The 16331-nt window shown below is 53.2% G+C and overlaps 2 protein-coding genes across 3 annotated transcripts; both read left to right on the forward strand.

Annotated features, from left to right (window-relative positions):
• The first annotated feature begins 60 nt into the window (after positions 1-60).
• LOC126052562 (neuronal PAS domain-containing protein 4-like) lies at positions 61-4984 on the forward strand. 2 transcript variants are annotated; one of them, XM_049833391.1, is made up of 8 exons: positions 61-2046; positions 2612-2778; positions 2878-3014; positions 3156-3261; positions 3387-3633; positions 3909-4018; positions 4457-4598; positions 4690-4984. In XM_049833391.1, exons 1-8 carry the CDS (start codon positions 1946-1948, stop codon positions 4982-4984), a joined length of 1305 nt encoding a protein of 434 aa, XP_049689348.1. In that variant the 5' UTR covers positions 61-1945. The 2 variants fall into 2 exon arrangements, with proteins under 2 accessions (XP_049689348.1, XP_049689350.1); XM_049833393.1 differs by lacking the exon at positions 4457-4598 and having other exon boundaries at positions 4690-4894.
• A 126-nt stretch (positions 4985-5110) lies between these two features.
• On the forward strand, positions 5111-15146 carry RRP36 (ribosomal RNA processing 36). Its single transcript, XM_049833400.1, has 7 exons — positions 5111-5309; positions 10413-10551; positions 12473-12539; positions 13366-13470; positions 13593-13667; positions 13779-13896; positions 14118-15146. The coding sequence occupies exons 1-7, from the start codon at positions 5129-5131 to the stop codon at positions 14255-14257; spliced, it is 825 nt and encodes a 274-aa protein (XP_049689357.1). The 5' UTR covers positions 5111-5128; the 3' UTR covers positions 14258-15146.
• Positions 15147-16331: the final 1185 nt, after the last annotated feature.

Raw genomic sequence — 16331 nt, forward strand, 5'->3', positions numbered from 1 at the left:
GCTCTGTGTGTCCTAGCAGGTGAACTTGGGGGAGAGGTGGTTTGGGAGGGGAGAGACTGAACCAGGTGCTTTCCCCAACAGCTGTAGGCCACCAGTGGATTGTGGCAGCAGCTCATACCAGCCACAGCCCTGGCTGGGGTGGGAGAAGGGGAGCTGGACCCCCCCAAAGCAGCACTGCCCTGGTGTGCCTGCCTTCTGCCCGGGGGCTTGTGCTGCCCCATGAGAGGGCAGGGAGGAAGGTGGTGTGTGTCTCCTGGGCTGCACTGCCTCAGGAAGGTGGGTGCCCCACAGCTCCCTGCCCCATGGAGGGAGGTAGAGGGATGTTGGGGCCAGCCTCCACAGGCGCCACGGAGGACTGTGCCCGAGCCCCTTCCCATGGAGGTGAGGCATCTGATGTGAAGAGGCAGCAGCTGTAGCAGAGCTAATGCAGGGGAAGCTAGGGAAATGCTCAGGGTGCTCCCTGGCATGTAAAGTCACAGGGCAGCTGAGAGAGGGTGGTGGCTGCGTGCTGATAACGCATGATGGAGGGCCCAGGCCATCTCCCCTGCCAGGGTCAAGTGCTGCTCACCTAGCAGTGCAAGGCTACAAAGGTGCCTGGGCTCCTCAGCCTGTGGGAGGTGGCCAGTGCAGGTGCAACAGAGCAGCATGAGAGCAGCACAAACGCCATGGCAAGAGAACAGAAGGCACCACGATAGTGACCAAAGCTTGTTTTTCATGTACTGGCAGCACCTCGCTGTGGTGGGTGAGGAGCATCAATGGCAGGGCTGGGGCCTGAAGGGAGCTGGGGTGTGCTGACAGCACATCTGGCTCAGGGAGAACACCTCCAGCCTGGGCTCCCCTTCTGTGGTCCTTGGCACCTGCAAGTTGCCCGTGAGGGCTGGGTGGGCAGCTCCCGTGTGTCGTCCAGCAGCTCCAGCTCCCCTGCTCAACCAGCTGCCTCAGCCACAGGCTCTCTCTCAAACCATGCCATGAAATGGAGGTTTTTTGCCATGGCATCCCCTTCCCCAGCACTGAAGCACCAAGCTCACTCCTTGTAGGGTGCCAGGCACCAGGAAACACCCACAGACCAACCTAGGCTCAGTGCACTGGGTGGCGTGGTGCTGAGCACAGAGGCTCCCCAAGGTGCTCCTGGCTCTGTCTGTGACTGGCTGTCACCAGGGCTTCTCTGGGGAGAATCACAATCTCTGGGACATTGAGTGGAGACAACAGGCCTTAGAAAGGCTCAGCACCCCACGCCAGCTGCCTCTAGGAGAGCAAACCTTTGGTGGGGAGGGAGCTTTTCTGGGAAGAAAAGAAGGGGCTCACCAGGGAGAGGGTCACAGGCACTCCCCTCCCCTTCAAGGGTTCCCTCAGGTTCAGGGGTGCTGTGGCCCAGACCTCCCTCTGCCAGGATCCTGCTGCAGACCTGGGGACGGGACACTGCTCACCACCTTGGTCTGGATGTCTCCAGTGTATTTTGTTGGTGTATCAGCTCCCTCTCCCAGCACCCAGCTCCGTTATCGGTGATGCTGGAGAGCAGCTGCCGGGCGGGTTGGACTAGCCACAGGCCTTCAGCCCATCATGGACCTTCTGCTGGGCTGGCAACAACTGTGGGCCAGGAGCTGGGCGGATGTGTGCCCCACGGGGGGATCCCTGCTACCTTCATCATCACCCCCTCCTGAGCAGCCAGGTTTGCTTTAAAGACCCTGGCTTCCTTTTATTGCTTCCCCTCTCAGATTGCAGCCAGCTGCGAGGACTATTTTTAGCAGCCTGCCTTCTAAAAATAGCCCCGAGCTGTTTGGAGTTGCGTCACGAGAGGTAACTCTCTCCACGAGCAGCTTGGCCCCTGCGCCCCAGGAGGGTACAAAAGGAGGCCGGGAGCAGCGGGGTCAGCAGGTTCAGACGCAGCCAGAGGCGAAGGAGGCAGCTGTGCGCTGCCAGCTTCAGGCATCCTAGTGCCGGCACCATGACCATCTTCTGCAGCCACTGCCACAGGCCCCTGCAGGCAGAGATGAGCTGCCTGCCCAGGAGGGGCAAGCAGGCGCCCAGTGCCTCGAAGCCGTTCAGGTGAGCTCCCTACTGTCTCCCGCCTACAGGGCTGTGAGGGCCTCCAAGGTGGGGAGAGACCTGGGCCAGCTTGCATGGTGGCCCATGGCCCTTGCAAGGGGCTGGCACCAACTTGGGACAGCGGGGCTGCCAGCCAGCACGTGGGGAGGAGGCGTAGGAGCTTGGAGGGGCAGAGGGATTGCAGGTGATTGAAAAGTAAAGGCAGATGCAATGGGCTGGGCCTCACTGGGTGAAGTTTCCATCCTTGCGGGGTTTGGCAGGGAGGTTGTGTCACTTGGGCTCCCTGCCAAAGCACAGGTCATTGTCCAACCTGCCCCCCCCCCCAGTGAGAGGGGCACCAGCCACACCAGCAGTGTGTCCCTCCTGGGTAGCCGTGAGCGCTTCTGCTTGCGCCCACTGCACTGAAACAGCCACCAAAGGTTTGCTCTGGCACGGGCGCTGAGCCTCTTCAGGGGAGCTTCTCCACTCCGTGTCCACAAGCTTGCAATTCTCCCCATAGCGGCGGGTGGGGAATGCTGTCCCGCTCCCTCTCCAGACACATCTCCCCAGATGGCTGGCTTTGCAGGTCAACCAAGAGTGCCTCCAAGGCTCGCAGGGACCAGATCAATGTGGAGCTGCAGGCGCTGCGCTCCCTGCTGCCCATCTCGGCGCAGGAGAAGGAGCGGCTCTCCTACCTCCACACCATGGCCCTGGTGTGCCTCCGGCTGCGGGGCGCTCAGCTGTTCCCTCCAGGTACCTGTGGCACTGTTGTACCCCACGCTAGCTTGGCTCTGCAGGGGGCATTGCTCCTGCCCTGGCAAGACAGCGCTTCACCCTGTGCTCACCCTGCAGACTCAGCTCCTCCTGCGGGACCGGCCCTTGACACGGAGCTGCTCTCCCTGCTGCCAGGATTTCTGCTCGTGCTCTCGGCCAACGGCAAGCTGGTCTACATCTCTGAGAACGTGGCTCAGGTCCTGGGCCTCTCCATGGTAAGTGCCCACTGGGCATTTGCAGTCACTGTCCCTGTCCTGGTGCCTTTTTTTGCATGCACAGCACACTGCCCTGGCAGATGCTGGCCTGTGGCTCCAGCAGGCAGGCACAGTCCATGACAGCAGCTCCCTCTTTGTCAGGTGGAGCTGCTCGCCCAGGGGGACACGATCTTCGACATCCTCGATGGGCGAGTGCACGAGGATGCACGCAAGAAGCTCCTCCTCGCCCAGGAGGAGCCCGGCAGGGGTAAGGAAGGCCTCGGCTGGCGTCTCACAGATGCTGCCACCCTGCTCTGGCCTTTCATGGCCATCGCTGCTAGGAGCAGAGCGAGGGAGCCCCTGACCAACTCCAGCTGGTTTGTTTCCCTGCAGAAGTCACATTTGTCAGCGAGATGCGCACATCCAAGGCTTTCCGGCTGCAGCACGGGGGGAATCGGGCTGTGGCAGTGCGTGGGCGCTTCACAGCCCTGCGCCGGCTGGCCTCCCCCTCCGCTGCAGCCTTCCTGGCCCTCTGCACGCCAGTTGCGCAGTTGCCTGCAGACAGCAATGCCAGTTCCCAGGATGACCTAATCCAGAGCACGCACATCCTAGACATGACGTTTACTGATGTCACGGAGAGGTGAGGGTGCCTGCTCACACCATAGCCCCAACTGTACCTCTCGGGCAGCAAGGATCATTTCCCTTCACCAAGCCTGTGTGTGGAACACAGGCTGGACCTTGTGTGAGCAGTGGGACTCTGTCAGACACTTCCCAAGCCTCGTCCCTCCCTCGTTTGCAACTCATTTCTGTACCCCTGTTGTTTTGCTCTCTCCTCCGTTGTACAACAGCTGCTCCTTGCTGACGCAGTGCAGACCCTGCAAAGCACTCAGTCCTCACTCCCTTTGTCTTCCCCAGCGTCACCTACCACCTTGGCTACCGCAGGGAGGAATTGATCGGTCAGTCGTGGTACAGCCTCCTGCACCCCGAGGACACTGACCTAGCGGCTGCCCAGCACAGGGCCGTGGGTGAGTGTCAGGCCTGGGAACGTACCTGTCTTTCTCTGGCTACACTGAAACCTGGCTGTCCAGGCCAAAAGAAACAAAGTGAATTTAGTCCTGCCCGCTGTGGCTCCCTGCTCCGAAAAGGACAAAGCAGGGAAATGAACACACCCCACACGCTGTCTATAAGGTCACAGGGAGCTTCCAAGCTTGGGAACACAAGCACCGTGCTTTGCCCCAGTGCAGAGAAGAGGGACTCGCTTGAGCCCCAGCTTTTTGAGAGGGCAGGACTGTTACAGACCTGCTTACGCTGCCCGTGGCTTCTGTCCCGCTGGGGCCACAGCAGCAGAGTGACTACAGACCCCATCAGGGCTGCCTGTGGGGTCCACGGCCAGCATGCTGCTCTACCCTGGCAACGGGTGCCACCGTGCCCTGCCGCAGGCTAACGCGGCCCCTTGCCCACAGCGCTCGGGACCGGGGCCGGACCCGCAGCAGGGTCAGCAGTTCTGCGTGTGCTGCGCAGAGACCGCACCTGGGCCTGGCTTCGCGTATCGGCGCAGTGGGAGGATGGAAGCCACGCCATCACCTGCACCAGCCTCTGCCTCAGGTAGCAGGCTTTAATGGAGAGGAAGGGGGGGGGGGGGGGGAAAGCGGGGCCGTGCCCCCCGAGCCGCCCCTCACTCCCGTGTCCGCCGCAGGGAGGAAGAAGCGGCCTACCTACGCGCCCGGCAGTACAACCCCCCGCCCCGTACCACGCCGCAGCCGCCGGCGGGAGGGGAGCTTAGCCTGCTAGCCGCACAGCTCCGTGCCCTGGCCGACAGCCTCTCGCCGCCCACCACCACCGCCGCCGCTCCGGTTTGGCCCTGGCCCGAGGCCGAAGCCTTCTCCCCAGGCCCACCGGACGCCGCCTGGGCCCGTCTCCTTGGCAACGAGCTGGAGGGGGCGGGACCAACCGCCGCGCACGCGCACTACGCCCCCTGCCCGCACCAATAAACGCCCTTTTCCCACCTCTTCTCCCCCTCCCTCCTCGCCTGCTTCCTTCTGTCTGCGCTTGCGCCGCCGCTCTTCGCCCCGCCTACTTCCTGTCCCGCGCCTGAGGCGGGCTCGGGGTGGGGGGTGTGAGGGGAGCGGGCGGCCATGAAGCCGCGTCAGGAGGGTGAAGGGGGTAGGGCGGCGGGACGGAGAAGAGCCGCCGCCGAGGAGGAGGAGGAGGATGAAGAGGAGGATGTGTGGGAGCTGAAGGCGGCGGAGGGCGGGAGTTCCAGCGACAGCGAGAGCTTCCCGGGGGCTGAGGGCGCGGCGGGGGCTCTCGGGAGAGGTAAGGGCCGGCTCGCTGAGGTGGGCCCTGTGGGGCAGGAGCGCCCTCCGGGAAAGGTGGTGGTCTCCAGGCTGGGGTTTGCCGTCCCCGTCCCGTTTTCCCCCCCTCCCACTCTGGGGCCTCTGGTGGGGCGCGGAGGCCGGGCGAGGTGGAGAGGCCTGAGCTGGGGTTCAAGAGCTGGGCTTCGGCTTGAGCTGTTTGAGAGTTCTCCAGTACAAAAGCTGACAGGGGCCTCTTTTCTCTCCGGTCGCCTTCCCCGCGTGTGGAAGTTCTCCTGTATCTTCTGAAGGACAGTTCCTCTGCGCAAATTTAGGTGTGCGCGGTAGCTTGAAAGGCTCTCACCGGGACAGGTAAACCAGAAGAACTGGGTGGTGTGTAGCCGAGACAACAGCGGTGGTGCTTCGGCTGGGTGTATTGAGGCGGTTATTCTCATCTGCAGCAAGATATGCAGTGTGGTTTCCTTGTCTTGAAACCACCAAGGTGAGAATGAAAACCTTACAAGGCATATATCAAAGGCCCTCGAAGAGAATTGTGAGGGAATGGACATCAGTGTTAAATACATGGTAGGGCACCGTGTGCATCACAGGGGTCAAGAGTTCCTGGTTGTCTTGTGAGAGGAGTCTCCTTGCTATGTTCGGGGGGGGGCTGTGGGGGAGGCGCATCTCATCTAGAGGTAGGCTTTCAGGAAGGGGGTTCTTCCCCCCCCATCTGTAGGCATTTTGTTTTCCTCGTTTAATGGTGAGCTTTAGCGAAGCTCAGAGAGAAGACTGCTAATGGTCACCCTCTCTTTCCCACAGCTGGATGTGAATGGAAACAGTGATTTTGCTTTTACCACCTGTCTGGGCTCTCTGTAATCTCATTTTTGGAACAGAAGTAGTTATATTAGGGTCCAGCACTAGGTTTGTCTCGGTGGGAAATGACTGGGTGGATACAAGTCGTTTCTTAGGTCATCTATTTTTGCATCCTGGACACTCTTTGATGTGCTTGGCAGGTTGTATAGTTCTCAACGGGTTCAGCTGAGAAAGGCATAAGGTGTCCTTGTGTCATGGGAGTCTGTGGGAGAAGAGGAAAATGGGGAGGCTGTGCTGGTGAGCAGGAAACGCCCATGTTATCAGCAGGTAACGGTAGTTTAACAAGAAGTGGAAAGAAGAGGAAACAATCCACAAAATAATGGAGGAAGCGAAGAAATGGCAGGAGGGGGAAGATGAAATGAACTATAAAGACAGCACAGAAAAGGTAAATTATATTCTAGGGGGGAAAAAGGAGTGAAAAAAAAGGGGAAATTAAAATGTCAAGAACGAATGCAAGAAACAAGGAAAGTAAGCTAATTCTGTCTTTTAGTAGGCATTTTGGTGGAGAACCCGTCAGCATAGATTTTAAGGATCATGAACTCTCCTTGTGCAGAGGTTGTGGCTAGGACCAGCCACTTTGGAGCAGGAAGCCAGCAACCTTCTCACACACACAGTTGTCAAATCTACTGCCCAGCAGTGAATGCCTGCTGGGGCCATTCACTTCTGCCCCAAAACAGGCTTCTTTTTTTATGCTGATGTCAAATGATGTTTTTATCAATGCAAGTGGCTACTTCAGTCTCCTACAAATAGATAGTAGGATGTATTTCGTGGACTGATACTACTGTGTAGAAAGCACTTTCTCCATTAGGTTTTGGGTGGTCAACTCTGGTCTGGTATCTCATACCGGTATTGAAGTATTTTATCAGTGGAAGCTCTGCATGCCTTCGCTTTGATTTATACCAAATCTCTTTTCTAATCCTTTGCTAAATGTTGCATCTTTTTATATGGTGCCTTTATTTTGTTTTCATTGACGTTGTGTAAGCCTTTGCTATTTTAACAGTATTGTTTTGGAGTTGCAGCCAAATGGAGTATTGTAGTGTGAGTGATGGTATTTTGTCTGTCTTTGTGTGATGTTAGAGTGGCTTCCACATCATTCTTCCTTTCTTTTAATTCTTTCTTTGCCCTTTTGACTGTCCTTGCTTAGAGTCTTTCGTTTGTCTGTCCAGTGATGCTTTCAGTATCCACTGATACTCAAATGCTGCCCTGTGTAGTGATTAATTGCTCTCTACCCCAGTAACTTGTATAATTAGCACAGATTTTTCCTATAGTGCAGCAGTCTAAAGCTATCTGTACTGAATTTGAACAGCATGGTGGCAGCTGCTCTTGTCTAAGTCCTAGAATTTGTTGCTTTTCTTAAGTCCCTAAAAACCCCAACAGCATGATTACTTTAGATTGCTGAGCTGCTTGGCACTCAGCCCTTACCCGAATGCGGGCACAATTCTTTGGTCTGAAGGTGATTTCACATTGTGGGCAGGCAGGCAACAGGTGATTGTACGAGTGACATGGGGAAAGGTGGAGAACCTGAGGGAGATCAGAAAGCACAACAGTGCTGTCATCCCTAAGAAGATGGAGGGCAAGGGTGTTTGTGGGAGAGAGGATATCAAACTGCAGTAAGATAAGTGGGAAGGGTGTTTTGGGGAAGCAGTGTAATGAAGTAGTGCTGTATTCATGTTTCCTTTGTCCCTTATGCGGCAAACTGGACATATGGTGTTCCCTTAACTCTCCTTGGAGGACTAACGAGTGTTGACAGAGCAGAGTTCCTGGGTGTCCAGAACAAGCAAAAAGAAAACATTTCTTGAGGCAGCGCTTGAACATGCTCATTACGTTTTCTGGATGATGTGAGTGGATTCTGAAGCGGAAAGTCTTGGTTATTGCCAAGATGAGAGTGACTGGGTTGATGAGTCCATGCTGAGCTAACATGACTGACCTCATGTTCCTTCCTGAATTCGGCAGCAGATTTGGGCAGAGCATGCAGAAACCTTGTGTCATGGGGCAGTGTATTGGGTTTGCATGGCAAGGTTTTGGTAGCAGGGAGATCTGCAGGGGTGACTTCTGTGAGAAGATGCCAGAAGCTTCCCTCATGTCCCATTACCTCAGCCTTTGTTAAGGCCTCTATCAGCAACGGTGGCAGCACCTCTGTGGCAAGATATTTAAGAAAGGGAAAAAAAAACCTGCTGCAGAGCAGCAGCTGGAAGAGAGGAGTGAGAATATGTGAGAGAAACAACTCTGCAGACACCTAGGTCAGTGAAGAAGGAGGAGGTGCTCCAGGCACCAGAGTGCAGATTCCCCTGCAGCCTGTGGTGAAGACCATGGTGAGGCAGGCTGTCCCCCTGCAGCCCGGGGAGGACCTCACGCTGGAGCAGGTGGATGCCCGAAGGAGGCTGTGACCCCGTGGGAAGCCTGCGTTGGAGCAGGCTCCTGGCAGGACCTGTGGCCACGTGGAGAGAGGAGCCCACGCTGGCAGGACTTGTGACCCCATGGGGGACCCATGCTGGAGCAGCGTGTGCCTGAAGGACTGCAGCCCGTGGGAAGGACTCACATTGGAGAAGTTCATGGAGAACTGTCTCCCATGGGTGGGACCCCATGGTGAAGCAGGGCAAGAGTGAGAAGTCCTTCCTCTGAGGAGGAAGGAGCACCAGAGACAGTGTGATGAACTGATCCCGATCCCCATTCCCTGTCCCCCTGCACCGCTGGTGGGGAGGAAGTGGAGAAAACCAGGAGTGAAGCTGTGCCCGGGAAGAAGGTGGGGTGGGGGGTGTTTTCAGATTTGGTTTTTGTTTCTCATTATCCTGCTCTGATTTCATTGGTAATAAATTAAATTAATTTTCCCCAAGTCAAGACTGTTTTGCCTGTGACTGTTATTGATGAGTGATCCTTCCTTTTCCTCATCTTGACCCGTGAGCCTTTTGTTACATTCTCTCTCCTCGGTCCAGCTGAGGAGGGGAGTGATAGAGCGGCTTTGGTGGGCACCTGGCCTCTGGCCAGGGTCAACCCACCACAGGCAGGATGTGATTGTTTTTGCTAGGCCACAGTTGGGGTGTTTGGGCCAAATGCATAGTATTGCAAAGGCTTAGAAAGACTGTGTGCCTGTCACTGCTCAGAGATGTTGAGCAGGCAAACGCCACCCAGGTGGTGTTCACCAAGACTTTCTCCTTCAGAATGGAGCCAATGCAAACCCTTCTGTTCCTTCTTGCCCCTACCATTGTCCAGAGAACGGAATGAGCATATCCAAGTGCTGCCTTAAGAAATGTTTCCTGATTGCTAGTCCTGAACACCCAGAGGTGTAAATCCAGAAGGAATTGTTGATGATATTTTTACATTGTGGTTATAAGAAGCGTTAAAGATTACTGTCGCTGAGGGCTATTAACAGAAAATCCCAGAATATCTTGTGCATTCATCAGCACTTTGAGTAGAATTGGTTTTGCTGTTTCTCGTGGTGTTTGTGTTGGTCTTCTAGTCAGCAGTCAGAGGAGAGAAGGAATATTTTATGGAACGCAAGGTGTAAATAACACTGTGGGGAACTCATGGCAGGGTTAGAATATGAAACTGCTTTTTGGTCTCGTGGGGTTTTGTTCTTCCCCCAGTGAATCAGGTTATAAGCTATTCTGATTAGTAGTGAGGTGGTAAAGGTTGAATGTCTGGTTTTCAGTAGTTTATAGGCCTCTGGGGTGCTGTGGAGGCTCTGCAGTGGGAATCGCTTCATTGCAGACTGAGCAGTGCTACGGTGGATGTGCAGTGGGAAGAGACTGTCTCTGAGTCTTAACAGACAGACTGAACAGGTGATCTGGTTTTCCTGCAGCACCTTCTGGCTGGTCTTATGATGGGAGAGATGTGATGATGCCCATTTAAAGGTGATGGGACAAGAACACTCTGTTAAAAGTGAAAGAGTTGGGACTGGGAGGTGACCCCTCAGAATTTGCATTGCGGCCAAAATATAGCCCAGTGCAGAGCTTGTACCATTCTTTGTACCAGGTAAAAACTTTGAACTGGTTTTGTGTGTGCTACTGAGTGGAGAGAGAAGTTGTGGAGAGGGCGAGACTATTCTAGTGCTAAAGACTGCAGTGATTAATCAGAGAGAAATCAAAGGCTGAGAGATGCAGCGGCTTCTTTCTGCCATGTGGTTGTATAGGGATGACACCACTGTGCTCATGTCACTGTCTCAGGCTCTGAGACATCCCTCTTGGTGGAATTTGGGGGTGAGAATTATCTTGAGAAGCTGTTTGGTTCAGGTGTGTCCTGTGTTCTCTTCCAGATCAATCTCACGTGTCTTTTGAGGAACTACTGCGGGTGCAGAGCGATACGAGAACGAGAGTGTGCAAGCAGGTGACTGGTGGGAAGAAAACTGCAAAACCTGCCAAAGCTACGGTGAAGCAGCAACAAGGCAAAAAGGGGTAAAGAGGTTCTTTTGTCATTAGAAAAATGTGCATGTGTGAGCTGTTTCAGAGCTCTTAATATCCTATCCTGTTCAAATCCCCAGCAGCCACCTCTTACTTGATAGTTAAATCAGCACTCAATTCCTTTACACCCTTTGTATTAAAGCACTTTTAACCTACGGCATGGTATACTTCTCTTTTAAGCTGTATGATAGTGCTTTACTCATGTCCCCTGGGCCCTAAAATAGTTATCCTGCTGTTTTCTAAACCCCTTCCAGCTTATCAGCATCTTCTGCCTGGTTCTGCTGGCTGGAGTTGCAGTGACAGCCAATTGTTCTGGGATTTCATTCATCCTTCTGCTGTTGTCTCATCTGTGGCTTGTCTGCTGATTTTCCTTTTTTTCCCCTCTACAGTACTTATCACAGACTTTTTCCTGTCCTCAGTAGTCTTTACATCTCCTATTTGCATACTCTGTAGGTGCTATTGATGTGGTGACTATAAAATGTATTCAACACAACAAAAACTATCAGATCTTTTTACAGTCCTCCACAGGCCCCCACTGGTAACAACTGTTATACCATTACCCTTTATTTGCAGTACTTACTGGTTTTCAGTCCTCAGAGTTGTATTTAAGTGATTTCAACGGGTTTCCTCTGTTACACTGGCATTCCCTAACCTGTTTCTGAATCTCTGCTGAACACATGTTTCTTCTGCTGTAAACAGTTGATTAGAATAATGTTTCTGCTTTACCTTTCACCCAAGAGTCTGGGGGATTTTGTGTAGTGCAACATCTTCACACGGTGTCTCTATTTCTGCCACACATAATTCTGTTTATTTCATTCCCCTAATCCTTTAAGTGATGCATCACTGTAAATCCCCCATGCTGGTTCTCTCATGTTTTTGTTGTGGAATTGAGCTTAAAAAAAAAAAAAAAAAAGACTTGAGGGAAATCCCCTGGAACTGAGCTGGCTTCAGCAATGCTGCATAAAGCTGACTTGAGAGCTTTGTACAGGGGTGTAGCCACATCAGCGGACGTGAAAATACACTGAACGCTGCCGTAAGTGGGATTTGGAAAACTTACTTATGCCTGCAGTGTTTATGTTCCTGCCCCGGTGTTATTGTGGTGCTGAATGTGGGTATAATGCCCACATTGTGGGTACTCTCAGCAGGTGGTTCACGGTTCTTTTCATGTTTCTAATAACTTACCTGATGTACTGACAAACCACAGGACACAGCATCCAAGTAATATGGGAAGAGTAATGCCCTGTTCTCCCACCTTCTACTATCCCCCTTGTACACCTAAAGCATCAAGCTCTAAAGGCCTGCGTTGCAAGGAGAACTTGTTCACTTCATTGGTTGTCACCATGGTCCTCACAGTCCTAACTGTGAAGTCTCTTTCAAGATATGTACCATAAGCTGTAAGGCCTTATTCCTGGGGGCTGACTTTTTTTTCACCTGTGTTATGGTATGCTTTCTCGCTGAGCCTGGCCACAGTCGAATTTGCCTGCCTTTGTAACTAGCAGGTCAGTGCAGAAATTCCCAGCTTTGGTCTCACCTTTCAATATAAGTATTAGTCTAGAGTGCATGAGTTGGTGGGCCAGGAACAGAAGAGGGTTGTTGCATGATGAATGAAAACATGGAGAGGAATAATTGAGTATGGTGCATTTACTGACGCAGGTGGTGGCTGTATCGAGTTTTGCGTAGGATTGTTTTAACCATGCATTTATAGATCATTTGGTTGTAGTAGCCTTGTCTGGCTCTTGGCTGAAGTCACCTCTTTGCTCTGTGTAGGTATCACGGTGAGAATTGTAGTGGGAGAGTCTGCCATTTTGGCTCTGTGTGGTAATGTTCTCCTGACAGTCTGGCTAGCCTCCTGATATGTTAGCCTGGGCCTCGTTCTGTCCTCTGCTCCTCTGAAGTACGTTTTTCTCTTTTTCAGGCCATTGGAGATGTCTGCCAAGAAGCCTGTACCTTTTCTGCGACAAGTCGTCTCTGTTACAAAGAAGGTGGGTGCTCCCCCTCCCCAGTTCAGGACCTGACTTCCCTTAGCAGTGCTGATAGGGCACAGATATGGTCCTGGGGCTGCTGAAGATGACACAGGCTGGTTTTGGAGGATAGAGCTTGGGCCAGTGTCTGGGGAGAACAAGCGATTGGGTGCAGGAGCAGCTGCTGTCTGTATGACCTGCTGCTGTGCATGATGCACAACTTGAGGAGTAACTTGAACATTTGAGTCCCAAGTGTTTCCAGAAGATGTAAAGGCTGCCACCAGCGACAATTGCATTGCAAGCTATGGTCATCGTTCAGTACTAATCACATTGGATGTTCAAATGTCCATCTAGTTTCTAATCAGAATATAACTTTGACTTATCATTGCTGGATCATCTTAATATGTTAATTTCCACAGTTAGAGATCTCTTTTTGTCTCTCTCTTTTTGTGTGACCTGACCCAGGTCATCTGTGAAAATCTAGATAGGTTTGAATTCCCAAATCCATCATCTTGACAACATGTGTTCACCCAGCTCTTGGTCTGGGAGTTGCAGGTGTTTGGAGGCAGCACTTGCGCTGTTGTTCCTTGAATTGGACGCTCCTGGGTGGTAGACTTGCATATGATGATGTTTGTTGCTTGTTAGACTGGATGCTTGATGACCTCGTGAGGGACTGCCACCTTGATTATTGGACTCGGTCTTTGCCAACTGCTGATGTTTTCAGTGGTGGGTGCATAATATTGCTAGTAAAGAAATTGGCGAGGTCTGATCTGTAGGAGGAGAGTAAGCAGGCTATTAACAGGGTCATCCTGGCCACAGCTCTTACCTTTGCCTTCCCTGCCTTCAGGTCCGCAGAGACCCTCGATTTGATGACCTGTCTGGAGAGTATAAGCCTGAAATATTTATGAGGACGTACAGCTTCCTGGACAACATCAAGAAGCAGGAGAAAGAGGTGATGCTGTGTGCCTGTCCTTGGCCAGAAGAACCTTGCTTGGCAGGGGCAGCTTCTGCAAAGGCTTTTCACAGTGGAGGTGGCAAGCAGGCAGTGACGCAGCTTTCTGCTCTCTTCTTCAGATGATTCAGAAGCAGCTGAAAAAGTGCCGGAATGTGGAGCAGAAGGAGAAACTCCAGCAGCTCCTGAACCGCATGGTGAGTTCAGTGCAGCATCTCCTCTCCTGTGAGGCAATGCACTAGAAGAGAGGATGTGTGACCTGAGGTCTGCCTAGACACTTGCTGACACAGGCCATCCTTTCTGTACAGACACAGCAAGAACAGGCACGGGAAAAACAGCAGAAATTGAGGGAAAGGGAGCTGTCTTTGAAGAGACAACAGAGGGAATTGGCCAAGCAGGGAAAGAAACCATTTTTCCTGAAGAAATGTAAGTACTCGGTGTGAACATGCTGCAGGAATACCTAGAGGGAGTACTGCTGACAGGACTCTAAGCACTGGAAGTTATCCATAATATTCCTCAGAGCTGTGGAGGGATTGTTCTAGTGCTGGTACTCGAGGGACAATCCAGGGAGAGAGAGGTGAGGAGGGGCTGGTCTGTAGAGATGATTCAGGCTTCAGTTTAAAACCTTGCTCCCCTCCTCTCTACAGCTGAGAAGCGGAAATTGGAGCTAGCTGAGAAGTATGCAGAGCTGAAGAGGAGTGGAAAGCTGGAGAGCTTCCTGAACAAGAAGAGGAAGAGGAATGCCATCAAAGACAAGCGCCGTCTGCCCTCACAGAAAAACTTGTGACTGCTGGACAGACATGCTGTTGTCTGGCACTGGGACTTGCTCTGCCCTGGCCAGGCCTGGAAGATGGTCATCCTTCTTCCCAGTATCTGCCTTTCACTGTACAGTGGGTGCTGTTAGGCAGCAGAGGCTGAACTGAAGGAAATAGTGCTTTTTGTACCTGAAATGTCCTCTTCACTTGTGGTTTACACCATGCCTGTGTGGTGATGAGTCTGTCTTGCAGATGCACATGGTGTTGACAGCTGTCTCTGTCCTCTTACCTGCTCATCTCTTCCTCTAGCTAGGAGAGCACAAGCCCTACCCTGCATTGCTGGCTGTACTCCAGGTCTTAGCAGACACCAGCTGAGGTGGGAAAGGACCTCGGTTGGGTGGGCTCTGGTACAACGCCTGCTCGGAGCAGGGCTAAACCTGACTTCAGACGAGCTGCTTCGGTTGGGTCTGGGAATGCCCAAGGACAGATGCCACCACCTCTCTTGGCCTCTGTTAAACTGCTTCAGGTTCTCAAGATGAAACTTTTTTTACCTCCTTCAGTAAACCTGCCTGGTTTTCATCCATAATCAGTCTTGTTCTCAGTGAAGTGCCTGGCTCTGTCTTCTCAGTAGCTTTGTCATGGGGGGTAGGAAAGGGGTGCTGTTAGGTCTCCCCAAAGCCTTCTCTTCCTGAGGGTGAATAAATGCTGTTCCCTTAGCCTTTCCTTGCAGTGCTCCAGCCTCTGACACCTTCCCCATCCTCAACCGGAGTCAGCCCAGAGGACCAACATCTATCTTCTGGGGGCATCTATCTTCTGGGGGCTCAGCCTGGGTGCAGTATCTGGATGGAGTCTCACTTCTCATTAGTGCTTCTAGGAAACTGATGCTGTATGAAATAAAATCCCTCAGTTTTCTCAGTGTCAGTGCTGTTAAGAGTTGAAAGTGTTTGAACTTGGGGGAGTTAATGCCTCCAACATTTCGTCTGTTCCTCTCTTGTTTCTCCTTGCTCCTGGTTGCCCCTCTCTCCTGCGACTGTGCTGACAAGGAGGTTGATGTGACCCAGATGATCTCTGTCTGACAGGTCAGACCGTGTGCTGGGAGAGTGCCTCGGCTCTGCAGGGCAGAGCGTTCCCTGGGCACAGCTCTGCTGTGTGCAGGCGGGCAGGTGGTGCGTGGGACCCGGGGAAAGGCCTTGCAGTGAGCGAGAAATGGAATGATGAGCAAATCCATCATGCCCACCTGAGGGTGTTGCTGAAGTATCTGCCTCCGCTGCAGTTCTGTGGGTGATGCAAGTTCTGCTCTGCTGGTGACAGGTTTTAGTGGAACTGGGGGAAGGCAGTGGAAATGGGATGTGCCAGCTGGCTAGAGACCATATGGAAATCCTCAGCTGCCTTTAACCTGCCTGTGGCTTATTGCTTTGCACTTGTGCCTGGCTGCTTCTTCCTCCTCTTCTTGCCTTGTGATGTGGGATGTGGATCTTGCCACATCCTTGTGCCTTCAAGGAGAGTTACCTTGGGAGCGGTGTGGCAGCACCAAAGCCCAAGGCTGTCCTGACCGCTTTGTGGCATTGGTCTGTTTTATGCTCTCAATTTTTAATCCAAACCTCCACCTGTACTTTAATGCAAGAAGGGAAGATGACTGGAGGTGTCTCACCCCTCTGTCACTGCTGTCAGGGCCTTGCTTTGAGGGGCCACGTGGGAGCAGCATTCCCGAGTCTGTGTGTTCCCATCCCTGGCTTCTAGTAGGTCATGCCCAGCAGGGAACAAACCTGGTGCACCCCCAAAGCGATCCCGCTTTCCCCTCCTGCTCCTCTGGAGCCAAATGGCTCCTTCCTCCTAAGACCTGCATGCCTGCCTGCAAGGAGAACATCCTGCTGGGATGTCACCGGCTTCTCTTCACCACCTTAGTAGGGAGGAGCAAGTCTGCCAGCCTGGCTTTCCCTGCCAGCCCCTGGGCCCAGTACCCTGCACCAGGGGAAGCCCTTGGCATTGCTCAGCCAGTGTTGTGGTGGCTTTTGTGGTGGCACTGGGTGTTGGGGACAGGCGGCAGCATGGCAACACCAGCTCCAACAGGAGGAGATGCTTCCAACCTCTCCAGAGAGCTTTCTA

The sequence above is a fragment of the Accipiter gentilis genome, chromosome 30 (assembly GCF_929443795.1).
Source record: "Accipiter gentilis chromosome 30, bAccGen1.1, whole genome shotgun sequence".
Lineage (NCBI taxonomy): Eukaryota > Metazoa > Chordata > Aves > Accipitriformes > Accipitridae > Astur > Astur gentilis.